Source organism: Thermobia domestica, chromosome 11 (genome assembly GCF_964235325.1).
Source record: "Thermobia domestica chromosome 11, izTheDome1.hap1.1, whole genome shotgun sequence".
NCBI lineage: Eukaryota > Metazoa > Arthropoda > Insecta > Zygentoma > Lepismatidae > Thermobia > Thermobia domestica.
The window spans coordinates 231,163,698-231,182,649 of NC_137464.1; the positions used below are offsets into that span (position 1 = coordinate 231,163,698).

The 18,952-nt window shown below is 33.3% G+C and overlaps 1 protein-coding gene across 1 annotated transcript in view; it reads right to left on the bottom strand.

Annotated features, from left to right (window-relative positions):
- Positions 1 to 3,361: 3,361 nt before the first annotated feature.
- The window catches only part of LOC145664806 (uncharacterized), a 95,455-nt gene continuing 79,864 nt past the window's right edge, over positions 3,362 to 18,952 (bottom strand). The window contains exons 3-4 of the mRNA XM_081731770.1: positions 9,633 to 9,703; positions 3,362 to 3,542 (exon numbers count right to left, since the gene is read on the bottom strand). Of these exons, the coding sequence (XP_081587896.1) occupies positions 3,377 to 3,542; positions 9,633 to 9,703 (237 nt within the window). The 3' untranslated portion in view covers positions 3,362 to 3,376. The remainder of the gene's footprint in view (positions 3,543 to 9,632; positions 9,704 to 18,952) is intronic.

Here is an 18,952-nt window from a genome sequence, read left to right on the forward strand (position 1 = left end):
TGGTGGCTCAGTGGTAGAGCGTTCACTTCTCGTGCATCGGGTCCCTGGTTCGATCCCAGCTCGCGCCATTTGAAATTTGTGGTGGACAAACAGTGTGCGTGGATTTCCTCGGGGTTCTCTTGTTTCCTCCCATTTTCTTCATTCCACCATTTCATTCATTTCTCATCATCACCGTCTCCTTTAACCTAGCCGGCATAACCACGGGACGTAAATCTCTATTATTTCATTTATTCTCTCAAGTGGACGGCTGCTGCTCCAGCACCGAGCATGAGACAGACATTTCCATGAAACAAATACTTCCTCATATATTATAATTTGATAAAGAAACATTGTATTTTCGTTAAACTTGTCTATAAGCCAGTTGCAAATGAGCATTCCTGCACCATGATCTCCCTCTTATAATTTATGCACTACTCTCATTCTGTATGACTTAATTTTCAGTATACGCCTCATTCTATTTAATAATCATTTTGTAATGTTAGAAAAAAATTGTCCGACAATGTATAGATTTTTTTTTTTAGCGTAACGAAGCACAGAACTAATAACATCGCAAGTAGTGTGTCCGGTGTAGATGAATACTCGTCGTTCCGTCTGTGGCAGCCGTTGAGATAAATGTTCTGCATTAAAACGGTTCTCTCTACACTGGTCATAGAGACGGACAAGTTGTGTATTAGTTATTTTCACTCTCCACTGAGCAAATGCCTTTCTTTGTATTTGAGTCATCAACAACATGACACTCACAATGAACCATTCAATTAAAATGATATGTTGTTTCTTTGATAAACTAATAATTCTGTCATGTAATAAAAGGTTAATGTTTTTAGATGAAGTGGGCAAAAACTAGGTTAAAAAATAGAAGATTTATAGAATAAAAGACTTGAAGTAAAGGAAGCATAATTGAGTTGTCTCACACTTGAGAATGGAATAGAAGTACATTTTGTAGAAATGAGAAATGCGAGATGCTCTAGGAATGGGAAATGTACTTAGCAAAAGCGCATATGAAGGGGTACTGATAGAATGATGCAAGTAGATAGCCGTTTTGAGTTATGCCGGGCTTGTGTATTGGATATGACATTTCGATTTTCAACTTTGAACGTACCTATGTTGGTAATGAAGGTGAAATATTAAGGTTTGTAGAAAGACACGGATTATTAAAGTTGAGGGAGAATGTGGTCCACAATTGTTTAAAAGCAGTGTTCGATTTGTACAAACCGTGAAGATAAATGATAATTGAAAATACCTAATCTAACCTAATAACAGGAAGTAGTGAAATTTTAACATTTCTTGAAAAGAAGGTAAGCTCCCCTTAACTAAAAGTTGGCCTAATAAAATTAAAAGTTTATATGAATCGATAGAGAATACGTGATACTTTATAAAAGATTCTTCTTTACATACAGTCACAGTTAAACACAAGAATCACTGACGAACAAGATGTGATCTCAACTACAGTACTACGTCTGTCCAACTATATTATTTCTATGAAGATCACTAAACCACCCGTTTAAGTAAAATAACCAGATCATTGATATGAGCCCAGTACACCATATGAATCGAAAGATGGTTAGAAAATCAGGAAAGATTTATACTGTAAACTGAAGTAGGATAAAAAAAAACTAATATTATCGATCAATGCACGGAAGTATGAAGTATGTTTCTCTGAAGTTTTTTCCTTCTTTCTCCAATGTAACACACTGTCAGAGTAAAATATTTCTAGTCAGGCACAGACGTAAAAAACAATACATGGTTAATTACTCAAACATTTGCCCCCTATAAACCTCTCAAACCAACTGCATTATTCTGATCCCTTCTTCGAAATATTTTATGGACTTAAATTCTAGAAAGTATTTCATGTATTGAGTTGTAGCTTTATTCGATTGATTTATTTAATAGAGTAAGCTGCTGATTTTAATGTTATTCCAATGAAGATTACAGACGACTTTGTAAAAATCAAGGATAATTTTTTTATTTATGTGGCGGAAAGTATTACTTTCTAGTTCAATCTTTATACATAACTTATTGCTTTATCAATCGAATATGTTGGTATTGTCGTTACTTGAAAAATCGGATATAAGCTTCGCGAATTTTGACGATCTGATCTTATTCATACGCTTGTACTAAAGTTTAGATAAGTCCTTTATATGTATGTTAGATTGCAGATAACTCACTTAAATTATATTTATACAAAATTTAGTATTCCAAGCATGGTCACTGCGACCTAGTAAACGTCAGGAGTCAGTTTTCAATTCAACTAATGATTTTTATTATTATTATTATTATTATTTATTTAAATCAAGGTTCATACATAATCAATTTGTTGTTCCATCAACTAAGTATATTAGTATTTTTCAGTGCCTGAAATAGAACACACAGGCTGCATGACCTTTGATATCTTTTGATATTGCTGATCCTATTCTTAGGTTTAAACTAATCTTTGATAGGCCCTTTATCTGTACGTTAAATTATCTCGATTGAATTATCTTTATACAGTAACCTGTTGAATTTTACTATTCCAACAAACTTAACTTTCGACGTGGTAAAGATCAGGGAGCACAGTTAAAACAGTGATCAAGGATCGCAGTTTTCAACTCGATTAATGAAAATTATTTTTTAATTCACTCTTCATAAAATAATTTATTTTATCAATTTATTTATTTTAACAATTATTAATTTATTAATTTATTTATTTATTTTTATTTATTTATTTATTTATATATAATTTATTTATTTATTTATTTATTTATTTATTTATTCTATCACTCGAGTATGTTGGTATTTTTCCAGTACTTGAAATATGACAAGCTTCGTGATCTTTGACTTCTCTTGAGATTGGTGACCTAATTGTTAGGTTTAGATTAATTTGGAGCACATCTTCTAACTATACGTTAATTACACTTTGATCATTGAATTTATTTGCTATGGGAACTTGCTGAAATGAGTGCTGTTACAACAAAAGTTAAGGGTTACCTGTTGAAGGTTAAAGAGCACAGTTTTACATATTCCTCATTACCACACTTTCACATCGTAAGTTAGGTAAATATGCTCATTTTCTGCTGATAAAGAGATATTTCGGAAAGTCTCATATCATACCAGAATTTATTGAAATCCCATAAAATAATAATAATAATAATAATAATAATAATAATAATAATAATAATAATAATAATAATAATAATAATAATAATAATAAACCACATTTTGAGCTTTGACCCTGTAACTCCTTAATCCTTAATACTCTTGACCTCGCTTTAATATCACAAAAACTTGGGATGTTTGCAGTTATACTAAGTTTCAGTTTCCTAAGGCTTATTTCCATACGACACAAAAATGAAATTTACACACGGATTTTGAGATAGTATGTACATTCCACACAAAATTTTCAATATGGCATACCTTCAAGCATCGTCCCATCATCTTCACATGCATAATTGATGGAGGTTTCAAACAGGTGAAGAACGTGTTTGCTCTCTCTATCATCACCGAGAGAGCAAATTGGTAATATTTCGATTATCTTAGGAATGCATCGTAATATGGTGGTCGATGTACTGTAAAATACAATAAAGACATTAAAATACAACCAGAGAATAAAGCTAGTGAGAAGGTACCCATTGTCGGTCTCATTCAACAATTATAAATAATAACAATAGTAATAATTGGTAAAAAAGTTACGTCAGATTAATGCTTTTAACTTACACATTTAAAAAAGAATCTTTTGAAGCTGTTGTTTTAAAATCAGTAAAACATTAATAAAAAATACTCTTATTTACAACGTTTAATATTTAATGTACCATTATTAACTGTACTGTTTCGATGTTCCATGACAACTTCTTCACCACATCTGGAAAAAAGTCTTCTCGTTGTTGAAATTTCATCTTGCACTATTTTGAAATTCTCTAAGTGATATAAGTTGTACGCGGGTTGCCCAAATCTGCTGAGGAAGGTATCAGTAAATCTCGAAATAGTACAGTTGATAGTACTGTATATTAGATATCAGACGCAGTTAATAAAAGAATATGCTTATAAATTATTATATATACACACACATCAATTCATATCCTCAAATAATTAGTAAAACGTTAATTGGATTGCAACATATTACTGGACAAATGTGACAATGCTAACTATTACGGAGATACTACTGTATGTAGCAGAAACTACTAGAGAAGCTTTACACTAGCCGAATGCAATATTCAATAGCAGAAAAAAAAATGCTGATTCCTCTCATAGAGCACAAATTGATAAAGTTCACACTTTCTAACTAATTCTGAATGAGGTTTGATTTTGCTGTTTACACATTAAATCAGAAAGTTTGTGTATAACAATTTCGAACTATATAAAGAATGAACGCATTGAATGTTAAGCACTTAAGATAATTTTGATAATTTGTGAGCATGGTTCCTTACAGACAAGACTTATTTATTGATTTAAATCTGGTATGTCATTTAACTTCCTAGTAAGTGAAAATTTATTAAAGTTTAGGAAAAGTGAGGATGGAAAAATAAAGTTTTCCAATGAAATGTGAAAGAAGTACAGAAGGAACAAAAATTGATTTCAAAGCAGAAGAGAGGTTGCCAAGGTTGCATAACCAGGAAAGATGCTTTCGATCGCCCACTATCATGTCATAAAAAGACATTAACTGAACGGAGAAAAAGTTCTAATGACGAAAGAATTATAATAAACTGAGTCTTCCTTTGATCGTCTTATCGTCCTTAGTTTTACATAATCGATCACATCATACCTAAATTTACTATAAAATTTACTAATCAGTATTTTGACCTAATAAACATAGAACACGGAAATGTCTCGAGATTATGATAGTAACCTATGGTGAAGCATTTTTTTAAATATTATTTAGCTAAGTCATATCAGAGTCCAATGATTCAAATGACTGAACAGCTCATTTACAAAGCTCAAAAGACAATCCTTTTCCTTTGCATTGCCTTAACTTTAATTCTATTTTCTTTTCAGTTTTAGTGGGTTTCATTAAGTCACCATAACCCAGGGGCGATCGTCCCCCCCCCCCAGAAGAGGAATCTTTCTTATTTTATATATATAAATAAAACCCATCCCAAAGATTGGAGCCCTTAAAAGTAGTAGTATGACAACAAACCGCCCCCCCCCCCAGAAGTCGGTCCTGGATCCGCCCCTGCCATAACCACTTAAGTTCTGTTCTTTTGTCAACCAAGTTCGCATGCCAGTTCTCAGGTAAATATTTGTGGATTTTAGTTTTAAATAACAGTGAGTCTCGTTACCTTTATACCAAGCTGGAAGCTCGCTTGTATTGAACATCTGAATTTCGATTGTCAAATATTCGAAATCTTTGAGTTTATTATAATATTAAAGTTGCTGAGTAATTAACAGTGGAACACAAGCAGAAATTAGAAAATATCTTCCTCATCTCTGATAAAAGCACCATCTTTCCAACAATCCAGTAATGAAAAATATTTTACTGTGGCAACCTGGAGTTTCCATAAACCGCAATAAATTTCAATTAGTATAGTGAAACCTTTTTCCTGGGTTGTCATTGTGATCTAAGGTACTGATTCTTAATTGTTAAAATTTTAAGTTTTGTGAAGCAAAGTAAGTTTCCGGTTTCCTACGAATTGAAAATGTGAGATAATCAAAGATCAAAAAAGAATGAGCGGAATGATTGATTGGCAAATCAACATTTTTCTCTATCTTATCGCGCGAATTTTCCTGGTAGTTTCAGCCTTTGTTAGCTCTGTATGGTATTTCGAAATTTCTCAAACCAAGTCCCGACAAGTCTTCCATTTTGAAATTGATTTATCTGCCATCAATCAGAAATATTGCATCACGTAAGCTTATGTAGGGAGGTGAAACTTATTTGGACTATATTCCATACGCATTGATATATTGCTTTTTGTTCTACAGGATAAGAAGTTGTTTCTCCCTATTTTCCTCTGTCTATTGTTTAAAAATTCCTGGTTTAATGTTGAAAGTTGTACGTTTAATACTATCGGAGTCATTCGTTGCTGCTATTCCCCTCTTTCGACCTCAAGCTTCTCTCGAGATCTCTAATGAATATTCACAAAATTTTCTCTGACTTTCAATATTAGGCTCATATACATATTAGAGATATATAAATTTAAGCATAGTTTGAGCAGTCTATGTTTATACAATCTTCTCCATGACTAGTTAAGGAAAACAACATCTTAGATATATGCTATAAATTTAATAATAAACTGATCGATCGCCCAATTACCCGAGAGAACTCTGGACTATGAAGTGAACCACGGCTTGATTTTTCCAGAGTTTTTTCTATTATTCTTTTCAAACTAATACTTTAAAAACCTGCTGGTTGAAGCACGGAGGTGACCAACCTCTGGAATGTTAAGGTTAAGAAACCTGTGAAGAATACCTATATCCTCTCAAGTCACTGACTAATAGCATTCTTATGGCACATTTTTCCTTACTTTAATTCGTGTTCGACATTGTAAACTTCTAAATTACTTATTTATTGTTAAACACTTGTTCAGTAGTTAAAGTAAATGAATAAATAAATAAGACAATACTTTTTTCATAAAATACACTAAAAATGAGAGATGTTATTTATTTATCTTCGTGATGTTTCTATTAACGACCTTCGTCCCTAACAGCCCCCCCCCCCCCCCCAGAAGAGGAAACTTTCTTATTTTATATATATAAATAAAAGCCATCCCAAAGTTTGGAGCCCTTAAAAGTAGCAGCATGACAACCCACCGCCCCCTCCCCCAGAAGTCTGTCCTGGATCCGCCCCTGGTCCCTAATATGCGTAATTGATGGAAGTTTCAATCAGGTGAAGAACGTGTTTGCTCTCTCTATCATCACCGAGAGAGCAAATTGGTAATATTTCGATCATCTTAGGAATGCATCGTAATATGGTGGTCGATGTACTGTAAAATACAATAAAGACATTAAAAACTACAACCAGAGAATAAAGCTAGTGAGAAGGTACCCATTTTCGGTAAGTCTCATTCAACAATTATAAATAATAATAATAATAATAATAATAATAATAATAATAATAATAATAATAATAATAATAATAATAATAATAATAATAATAATAATAGGTAAAAATGCTCCGTCAGATAATAATTAATGCTTTTAACTTACACTTTAAAAAAGAAGCTTTTGAAGCTGTTGTTTTAAAATCAGTGAAACATTAATAAAAAAATACTCTTATTTACTTTAAAAAAAAAAGTGCTCGATGCTTCTAGTCTTGGGTCCATTTCTTCACAAAAAATACATAACTTTTTACTGTATTATATAAAGGAACTGATTTTTATTTTTTTATTTATTTTTTTTTACAGCTATTTGCTTTTTAGGTTTTGTCACTATGCTTCAATCGATTTTTTACTTCTAGTTCCATAACTTGGAAAACTATACGACTTTAATGTATGTACTTAAATATTTTATTTTCTAAGAACATTTTACAGGACTTACAGCAGTTTATAGTTCTAACTTTCCTGTTAATAGGCACCACATAATGTTGTTGAACCAGCACTAAAGTACTGCCATCTGTTGATGCAATGCTGAATTAACTGACATTGCCTACGCACATACGCAATTTAAGTATAAGCCCTATTTCTAATAACTTAATTTTACAGTAAAATGATATGGTAGAGGGAAACTTATGTGAAAATACAGCATTGTTAATGGGTTTATGCATCTGTACAAACTTTCCGAGCTCTAATTAGTATGGAAGTGCTCAAAATATACGTTGCAAAATTTGACTAACAAACAGAAAAGTAATCTAATAAAAGGATTATAAAATGGGAGCCTATTCTCCGAATGTATTCCGCATGTAATTTTAAAATAATCTTTTAAGTTGTTATTTGATAACATTTTAGTCCCATGTGTTCTATAAAGTTTCCACCTAGTAAAACAGTGGGTCATTAACTACCTTTTGGCAAATCCTTCGCCATTTAAGGAAGTCGTTATATAAGATTTTAAACTGCAAATTTAGTCATTTCCTTCAACATACACTTGCAAAACAATTTGTTCACATTCTGTAAATTTTCATTAAATTTGTAATTAGCTTACAATGTTAAATGAAATTTCGTTAATGAACACTTAAATATTCATATTCAGTCACTATTTACTGCATTGCACTGTATAGAAGCATATTTTCGTTACCCTTCCAACTACTTGAATGCTTTCAAATCTACAAGTTTCATACATTTTTCATGAAAGAAAGCGATGCGCTTATGTAAAGCCATTACACATTTCTTGCATGATTTGGTTGTTTTGATTCTGCGTGCTGAGCATCTTCTGTGTTGTCGCATAAAATTATGTGCCAGTATTTGATGATCGCACTACATTTGGAACATTTTAATCCGTGTCTGTAAGCAAATTTAATCCTGGAACAAATATTTCACTGCCATGTACAATCCGCGGCAAAAAACCTGCAACATGAGGATGTAAGTTCATTGTGAAACTACGCCTAACAGCACAGGGAATGAACACAACGTCTAAGTGGAAGAATCACTCCAGGATAAACCTCCGCTTCCTCCCGTGCACACTTATTTTGGAGCAAAAGACTTCGTCATTTCACAATAAACTTATATGCTCATGTTGCAGGTTTTTTGCCGCGGATTGTACCAGCAGAAAGGATATGTGAATTTTTCCTTCTGAAAGCTAAATTATCCAATGAGATTCCGTGACCACTTGCCAAAATCCATTAATTGTTTGTGGTCACGTCCAGAATAGTACATAATTTTCAAACACTTTTCTTGAATGACCTTATTCCAGTGTTACGTAAATGATAAGTAGAGTAAAATATGTTTACAATAGAGATCCTTATTATTCATTTCCTAGATCTGAACTCTTAAATACTAGGTTAGAAAAGTACTTAAAGTATAGTTAAACTTAAGACAAACTTAAGCCATACATGTACAGTTATATTCTCATTAAAAATATGACTTTTCTATTTATTTTAAGTAGATGTTAAAAAGAATGATATGTAGAATCACACAACTTGTCTCGGAATAGTATGAGATTTGCCCAAAGGGTCATTAAAGAAAAAAAAAAAAAAAAAAAAAAAAACGGGCCGGTATACTAGCACTCAACATTAAAAATAGAACTGCATTGTTGCAATCACTTAATACACTGTTAACCGAACCGAATGACTCAATTCGTTCTAGTAAACCAATTTCAGAGAGCTTTAAGAGAAAATTCATGTTGTAGGTTGTACAATTGTAAAAATTAACGGAAATACGAGATATCAAAATTAGCATTTCATATCAATATACTACGATTAGAAAGTGATGCTTTTTCTTTTGTCTTTCTTGATTTAGCCGGAATGACAAACACATCAAAACCTTTAACCATATCGTTCCTTAATACTACATCTTAAAGACTAAATGTTAATACTATCCTATGATTTTTTGTTATTTTGAAAGTCAGATTTTTTTTTTTTTTTTTTTTGTCGGTTTATTAATTTTGAAAAACACTTCTTTTTCCAGTAAAGTAGTTATTTACAATTTATTTCGGTTTCCTTATTTTCCAGCTTTCATTCATTTTCCTTTGTTATAAGAAATCATCCATGCACAAGTGGATTTTTTTTTTAATGCAACTTATGAACATCGTACTAAAAGAAAGCATATATTTAACAAAATATTCTGGTAATATACCTGCAAAAGCTTGGCTCCGGATTGTTTCCAATCTTCTCAATAATGCATTGTTGATATTCTTCAACTTTTCTCTACGGAATTAAAAGAAAATTATTGCATTAGTGATCTTAACAAAAGTTCAAATCTCTTCTTCCTCCTCCTCCTCTACCTCTTGCAAGAATTCGTCCAAGGCTTAGTTTCGTGGTTTGTAAAACAGAAGCCTCAGTGCTCGACACAAATAAGATTATAAATTATTAATTGTATATTACTATATCATTCTATATACGATTATAAAATTCAATATACCCACAAACAATTATCTACATAGTGAAACCTAATTTAAAATCCTTTGAATAATCTAGCATGCCAAGCTATTTTATTTTAAGTTTTCGCAAATTGATACATGCATGTAAATTATTCATTGTACCTTTGGAAAATTCAAGATTACTGAAAAAAAAAAACTCCAACTGACCAAAGCAGTGTATATATTTTAAGATTATATATTTGTGTTACAGTTTTGACTATGTAACATAACCTTCCTTAGACACATTATCACTGACAAAGGTTATGTTACATAGCCGAAACTGTAACACAAATATATAATCTTAAAATATATACACTGCTTTGTTCAGTTTGAGTGATACATGCAGTTTACACTTGTACATAATGCATTCCAAAGGCAAGAACTAGTTTATTATTCAACTCTGGTGCTTGGGGTCCTGGGTTCGATCCCCGCCCGCACCAAGTGAACTTTGTGGTGGACAAACACCGTGTTCGTGGGTTTCCTCGGAGTTTTCCCGTTTCCTCCCACTTTCTTCATTCCACTATTTTCATTCATTTCTCATCAGCACTGTCTCTTTTAGCCTAGCAGGCATAATCGTGGGACGTAAAACTCAAAGATTTCATTTTTAGTTTATTATTCTAAATCACATACGAGGTCTAAAACTAAACCAAATTACTAAAGACTGCGATCAACTGGACTGTCCTTGGTTTTCTGCTTGCCAGCACACGAAAATACTTAATCCTGCCACGTATTACGAAAATGAAGGCGAGTGGTACACGTATTACGAAAATGAAGTTTTTGGAAAAGCAGCATGTTTGAATCAAATTGAAATTGAGCAAGGCACTTACACAATCTTTGAAAATGTTGCAGGAAGGACATTGAGAAGAAGGTATATACCCAACCCAGTGTTGAGTGGTTTCAGCGAATCAAAACGAAATGAAAAACTTATATCAAAGACTAGACAAGACCTAGATGCTCATCAATATCATATGATAATGTTTACGTTTAGAAAGTGCACGACGTTGTACGGAAAAATAGTGATAGTCCGCGAAATAGCTAAGGAAGTAGACATCGGTAAATCGTTCTGTCATGTGATCTTAATTGAAAAACTGAACATCCATTGTGTTGTTGCAAAATTCGTTCCGTAATTACTAAAAAATGAGAAACGAAAATCGTATGCAAACCTGAAAGTCTTTTGAATTGTGGAAATCAAAACGATAGGTTCTTGAAAAATATCACAACAAGTGACGAGATGGATCTATAACTATGACGTTCAAACAAAATCAGGAATCTCAACGGGTGAGAAATGTCAGATCAGGAAGCACATCGAAGTCATTCAAACGTTAATGTGTGATGATTATTGTTTTTTCCTTTTCTTTTTTCTTTTTCTTTCATTACGAATATCTCACGTTGTCAAACCAACGTGTTTCGTGTTTGATGAAGGCTAAGAGGAACCCGAAAGCTTGGAAAAATGGTACATGGAGACTGCACCATAATAACCATTCTGCGTTCCTCATTAAGGATTTTTTTTTTTTTTCGAAGAATAATACAACTGTTGTAGCCAACAAGCCTACTCGCCTGACTTGGCACGATATAGGCTTCCTTCTGCTCCACTAATTAAAGTCCACTCATAAAGATTACAAGTCTCCATTCTATCGAAACTAACAAAAATTCGCACTCAGTCTTACAGGCTATTCCAAGTTCGTTCCAGCATTTGAAGAATGCAGGAAACGATTTAATAGCGGAGGGAAGTATTTTGAAGGAGATATACTGAGTAACTTCCACAAAGGTAAGCAAGCATCATTATATTTAGAAAGTTTGTTTCTTTCTGGACAGACTTTCCATTTAGGCCTATAAACAAGACAACCATAGTAAGCACTGCTTGTCCTTAACGCTCCGCATATACCCAAGGGGTTTATATAACCTATGATGATGTCTTGCCACGAGTCGTGTATGCCATCATCACCGAAGTGTAGGTGCTAGATTTCTTAGAAAAAAAATGTGTGTAGCCGTATAAGGAAGATTGTGTGAGTAATTTTTCATTGACACAATGAGTATGTGGTTTCCAGTTTAGCATAAAATCAGTGATGCAAGGGATTTAAACAATCTATCTTTGAATTAAACAGCTCAGAAATTGCATTAGCATGTCTATATATTGGTTGTGCGATGTTTTATTAATTTTAAAACATATCTACCAAAATATAACATTTCCTATTGATATCTTTGGTCCTAGAGTTGGCAACGTTGGTTCCTGGTAGTTCATTCCATGCATAAAAGAAATTTAATACATTTAATATTTTGTTCATCTCTTGCATTTCGTATATACATATATAATAAACTCTGGACATGTGCTCATTCAAATCAATAGGCAATTACAACGACTTATCAAAAAGATAGTCGTAAACCTGGTTCGTTTTGCTGAGATAAAAATCCGAAGTGGTAGTAATTCTTTGGCATAAAAATATTAGCTTCGATATTTAAATACCATTAATCTCACCTTTTAAATAAAACTGACAACGTCTATAAACGATGTTAAACTGGTTTATTATTTGACATAACTTATAATATCCTTTTCTTAAAACTGTTAAGTACACAAACTCACTGACTAGGTAACCATAAAACATGTCCATATCATCAACTATCCCATAATAATCACTTACATATATTAAAAACATTCTTCTTTTGTTAATATGAAATGAACATTCTACTAACGAGGAAGGTCCATAAACCGTGAGAGTTGAATTTTGATGAAAATTAGTGACAAGATTCAGTTCGAGTTGCTAAGTAACGTAGTAATAGTCACTCGATGCGCAAATGCTTCGTTGAGCTGCTACACCGACGCCATCTTGAAATCCTGTAGGCAATGTCCAAGAATACCCTTTTAGCACAAAAATGAAAAAGCTTTTGATATATCCGACTTCAGTATTGTAAACCAAGCTAAATCATCTATATGTGAGAGTACTTCCAGTGCATGACCGCCATCTTGAAAGGCGCCATATTGAATCGTCGTCAAATATGATAAATGGCAAGAGGGTCATGTGGGGTATCAAATAGCACTGAAATTTACTCCTGAATTCATTTCCGTATCCAAAGTTTAGATATCTGTTTTCACTTCAGAGTTAAGAACTCTCTCGCTCACAGGAACATACAAAAACTAAGCAAGTAAAATTTGTGATATGAAATGCGATCGTGCAAACACTTGCATGATTTTAAATAATGCAATAGTAGTTATTTGATCTTCAATAGCCATTATACCAATCAGATCTTGAGACTAGTGAGAGATATCGTTAATTAAATTGAAATGCCTGTAGTGAAAAATGGAATAGCAGCACTGTAACAAATTATACCTATTTCAAAATCGCTATATATATGAGTCTGTGTGTGTTGCGATTATGTATAGCATTTAAATGCCGTAATATAAGTTAGGTGGAACGGCACATATGGTTTTAAAGAATCTGTCTTGAAGTTATTAAAAAATTAATAGAAAAAATATTAGAAAAATAATATAAACTATTGCACATAAACAAATATTAACCTACTAACCTTTTGCTCTTCAATTGTGATGATGGAGATCCAAGACGTATGATTAGCACATAGCATCATGGAGCAGTTCAAACACTTAACAAATGCACTTTCGTCACAATCTTCATGACCACAGACACTATTTTCTACTAGTCTTCAGAACATTTGTAAATGAACCAAGTATTGCTCCTGTTACGTACTCACATTTCTGCCATGCATATGCAAGCATGTCCTTTAGGACTGGCGCACAAATTGATGATACACAACAGAATGCATTTTCTTTATGAAAATTCTGCCATATAACTTGTACACCGAACAAGTGAACACCTGCTACAATCAGTTATTTATCACAGTTTTGATATGAAAACTAGTCTTGCCCTTATTATAAGCAAGTGTTTTATCGTTAAAGGTGGAAAGATGCAGATATTTATTTTATATTGAAGGGAAAAGGAAGAAAGAGGCTTGTTTTATGGATTGCAACTTGGAATTGAATCTTGTAATAATCTTTACTGCTACATATTCTTAGCAGTTGTGCATGCATTCTCTGATCAGTAATAGCAGAACAGACACAAGAAAAGTGAATTCTAAGTTTCCAGGTGTATCTTCTAAGAATTGGCTGTGAACTGATAATTTAAATCTCCTTCATTGTTCAATGTGGCAGCAATAAATCGATTGTATTTAGAGAAACTGTCAATAAATACATTAAAGTATTTTAACTTCGTAATATGCACGGTAAATTATAGGTCGTCAAATATGAGTATTGGAAAGGAACGCAATATTCTGCAACAATGATGGTCTTTGCGTAAGGTTTCTAGATTGGAGAATAAAACTTAACACACTATAATGGGCCACGTAAAATTGCCTAAAAGAGTTTTGGTTTGATACAATTCAACGTCCCACACGCCTTCTACGCTAAAGGAGGCGTGGACCTACTGATTATAGTGGAATCCGAACCATTTTGGTCGTTCAACTAATATGTACCAGTTTATATAATTTTTCTAATATATATCCGAACATTCGCTTTGGTATTCTCTGCTTGTCAGTACTATTAGGCATGTGTTTCATCGACCAACAGTCTATTCCATCGCACTTTGAAATAGGTATAACTTGTAGCATGCTGATATTACATTTTTCACTACAGAAATTTCAATTTAATTAACGATTTCTCTTACTAGTCTCAAGATCTGATTGGTATAGTGGCTATTGTACTGCATTAACTACTGCATTAGTTAAAATCATGCAAGTGCTCGCACGACCGTGTTTCATGACAAGTTTAACTTGCACAGTTTTTATATGTTCCTGTGGGTAAGAGGGCTCTTAATTCTGAAGTGAAGACAGATATCTAAATTTTGGTTACGGAAATGAATTCAGGAGTAAATTCCAGTGCTATTTGATACCTCATATGACCCCCTTGCCATTTATCATATTTGACGGTGATTCAATATGGCGCCTTTCAAGATGGCGGTCATGCACTAGAAGTACTCTCGCATATAGATGATCTACCTTGGTTTACAATACTGAAGTCAGATATATCAAAAGCTTTCTCATTTTTGGGCTAAAAGGGTATTCTTGGACATTGCCTACAGGATTTCAAGATGGCGTCGGTGTAGCAGCTCAACGAAGCATTTGCGCATCGAGTGACTATTACTACGTTACTTAGCAACTCGAACTGAATCTTGTGACAAAGTTTCATCAAAATTCAACTCTCACGGTTTATGGACCTTCCTCGTAAGTATAGTGCATATGTATGAGTACTTTCTGCCCAAGGTACAGGTAAATATTACACAAACCAAGGTATTTTGTTGTACAATTATCGACAGTTTGGAGGTCATAAATAAAGAGGCAAAGTATGACGAAACAAGAATTTTATGATAAAAAAATACATCAAAAGATTACGATCTTGACCAATAATTAGTTTCTGAATCAGGGGCCACAATTTTTGAATAGCCCCTAAATAGAGTTTTCTTATTTTCTATGGAATAAGCACATCATACTGAATTAACTGATAGTCTGGGTTAGATTGCACTATATGTAGTTCTCTAGATATAAGGCGTACAACAATATTTGATTGAAATATATTCGAGTTTCTGGATCAGGGGTCACAAAATTTTTGAACGGCCCCTTAATAAAGTTTTCGTATTTTTTAAGGAATAAGCACATCAAACCGAGCTAACAGTTTGTTTGGCTACACTATATGTAGTACTCCAGATAAGGCGTACAAAAAAAGTTTGACTGAAATATATTTGATTCAAAAAGCAATAAAATATGAAAAGCAAAAGTCCAAAATATAAAGAAATATTACTATAATTATACATTTTTATAACGTTAACTATTTCAACTTACATTTATGTCATTATTTATTAACCTTCTTGAAATATATCAAAGTGTAGGTTTACATAATTCTTTCACTAACAAAAACATACGATTAACAATTGGCGCAAAGAAATTATGGGCTGTCATTAATATATTATTTTAGGAGAGGGCCAAAAAGGATAACTTTAGATGGGTCAACATAATTTACATATATTAAAGACACTAAGGGCACGAGGGCTGCTGGAAAAATTTCTGCAATTAATATAAGAAAAGCTGGAAATGGCTTTGTTTTCAAAGTAGTGTTGTAAATAGAAGGAAAACTTATTTTTTCAGAAATGTAAGTTTTAAGGAAAAACCATTGCCATTCGTTTTTTTCTAAATTTAGTTTTTTTTTTTTTCAAATACCGTATTTTACGGTCAATAAGACGCACTTCTTTTTTCTCGAAAAATTGCCTCCAAAGTTTAGATGCGTTTTATAATGGAAATTAATATAACAATGTCTAGTGTTTGACTTAAAATTCTCGCCAGTCTAAAAAATGGCCATATATTCGATGCCGCGGAAAACCTATCTCTATCTGGCAACATTGGACTCAACTGGCAGCAGCAGTGCACCGATGCGACGAACATGAGTTGGGGAGATTCACAAGCTTGCTAACACTGTCTGGCTTCTTTGCAATCTAATAAAAATAATAATGTTACGGTATTTTAAAAAAATGCTTAAAAAGTAAGGTGCTTCTTATAGTCTGTAAAACACTGTAGTCATTTGTAATGTATTTAACGTCTACATAAGTAAGAAATATTTTTATGTAGGTAATTACCATAAAATGCAACAAACGCTAGATACTGATACGGTACAAATATTTTACAGTCTATATGAAAATGAAAATGAAATCTGAGTTATGTCCCACGTTATGTCGGCTAGGCTAAAGGAGACGAATACAATATATATTAGTAGCATACCTACTAATAATCCGGGTTTCAGCAGTGTTTCACAAATATCAATCAAGAAATTAAAGTATAAATGAAAATTTGTTTTTTAGTGAAAGCAGGCCTTTAATGAATAAAATGAAATTGAGTTTTACGTCCCACAGTTATGCTGGCTAGGCTAAAGGAGACTATGATGAGAAATGGTGGAATGAAGAGTGTGGGAGAAAACGGGAGATCCTCGAGGAAACCCACATACATGGTGTTTGTCCACCACAAAGTTCACTTGGTGCGAGCTGGAATCGAACCAGGAACCCCATGCATCAGAAGTGAACGCTCTGCCATTGAGCCACCGCGGCCCAGACCTTTAATAAGTACGAAAATAATATCACGTACAGTACAAAATGCAATTAACTTGTCTAAAGGTAAAAACTAATACTAATTTGCCTTCTAGTATTTTTCTAAATATCACAAATAATTTGTCGACTAGATATATGATATACAGGGCAAGTTTGGAGGGTCTACCACATGTGCAACACGTGCATTTGCACAGAGTGGCAAGTTTGGAGAGTCGGCAAAATCTGTCATAAGTATATTATTTAAAATAAATATTTCTTGTTGGAAACAGACTTCATGATGATTGTAGTTAAATTTACTAAACTGGCCTTCTATTTAAATACTACCTTCATAAATCATGTTTAGGTTGCATTAGTTTGAACTCACATGGACAGTTACAAAGCCCTGGATATCATATATATGATCACATGACCATTTGAAGTCACGAAGCAAATGGTCAAATAAATCCCAACATAAATTGCTTGATTGTTGTCAAAAACAAGAACTTAATTCTCGAACACCTCTTCCGTTTAGTTATCACAGTTCTGATATGAAAGCAAGCTAGTCTTGTCTTTGTCACAAACAAGTTCCTTATCATTGAAGGTGGAAACAAATTCTTTTAAAAAGAATAACACATGCAGAAGAAAAATCCAGATATAAAGATAAAAAAAAAAAGCTAGTTACACTGGAATTGCAAACTGATATATTGAGATTGAAGCTCGATATTGAATTCCATGAAAAGGGTTACCATCTTTCAGACGTGTTTGCTTTATCTTTCACTAACATAATAGATTATTACTTAAAAATAAATACAACGAGATTGTATTTAAGCCATTCTGAGTGCGAGTACACTTTCCCTCCCCTTCGCTGTTCAGGCTGGAATAGCATACTTAAAATAGTGACTTTTGATTTGTTCTTTCTGGAGAATGGGGGAGGTATTAAATGCCATTGGACGGGGCAGCGAATTGGCTAGGCTGACCCTGATATGTACATACAAGACGTGAATATAGGATGACAATTTGAAGTAATGCAGGGTGTTTCAAAATGAATATTGGGGTTTTGAAACTTTGTAGTATCTATCACGATTAACTTACAATTATAAATAATGTCGAACGAAAGAGCAACTCAAACAGTTTTGTACACACACAATGCACATACACTGTTTCCTGTGTCTACCGTTAGGAAGAGGTTTTATTAAAGATGAGTTTTAATTTTGCAAAGACTGAATCTGTAGTTACAGTGCAATTGTCTATGTAAAGAATTTTAAGGAGACTCTTACAACTGCGTAATTATCATTTGCAGTGGCTACAAGGTCTAAAGCCTACAGACTACGGTTTAAGGGCCAACTTTGCAAATGATGTTGCATGGCGATGAAAATTTTCTAGATCGTGTCGTCTTCAGTGGTGAATCGACATTTCACCTAAGTGCTAATGTGAACACTCATAATGTTCGCATCTGGGGGTCATCAAATACTCATGAGATGATACAGTTGCAACAAGACTCCCCTAAATTGAATGTGTTTGTGCCATATGGGTTTGTGCCTTTCTCGCCTATCGACTCAGTGCCATGTGAGGAATGGTTCTCACATTAAACACTTGTAGCGAAAACTGAGTTGTTCTTTTACTTTATGTATTGTTTACAATTGTAAGTTAAATGTAATAAGTACTACAAACCCCTTAAACCCCAATATTCATTTTGCAACACACTGTACTTTCCAGCAACGCTATTGCAACTAAGATGTAAAAAGAGAATTTTTCTTATGAAATTATTGTTTACAACAACGAGACTGTGTACCTACAATAATCACAATTTTGCTCATATAAATACAAAGAAACAAAGGATTTGCAAGTTATGAGGGCAGGGACGTACGGAAGGGGGGGACACGGGGGTCCGGACCCCCCCGAAATTTCGACTTTTTAAAAATTTTGCCTAATTTTAGGGGCAATTTTAGCAATTTTAATAT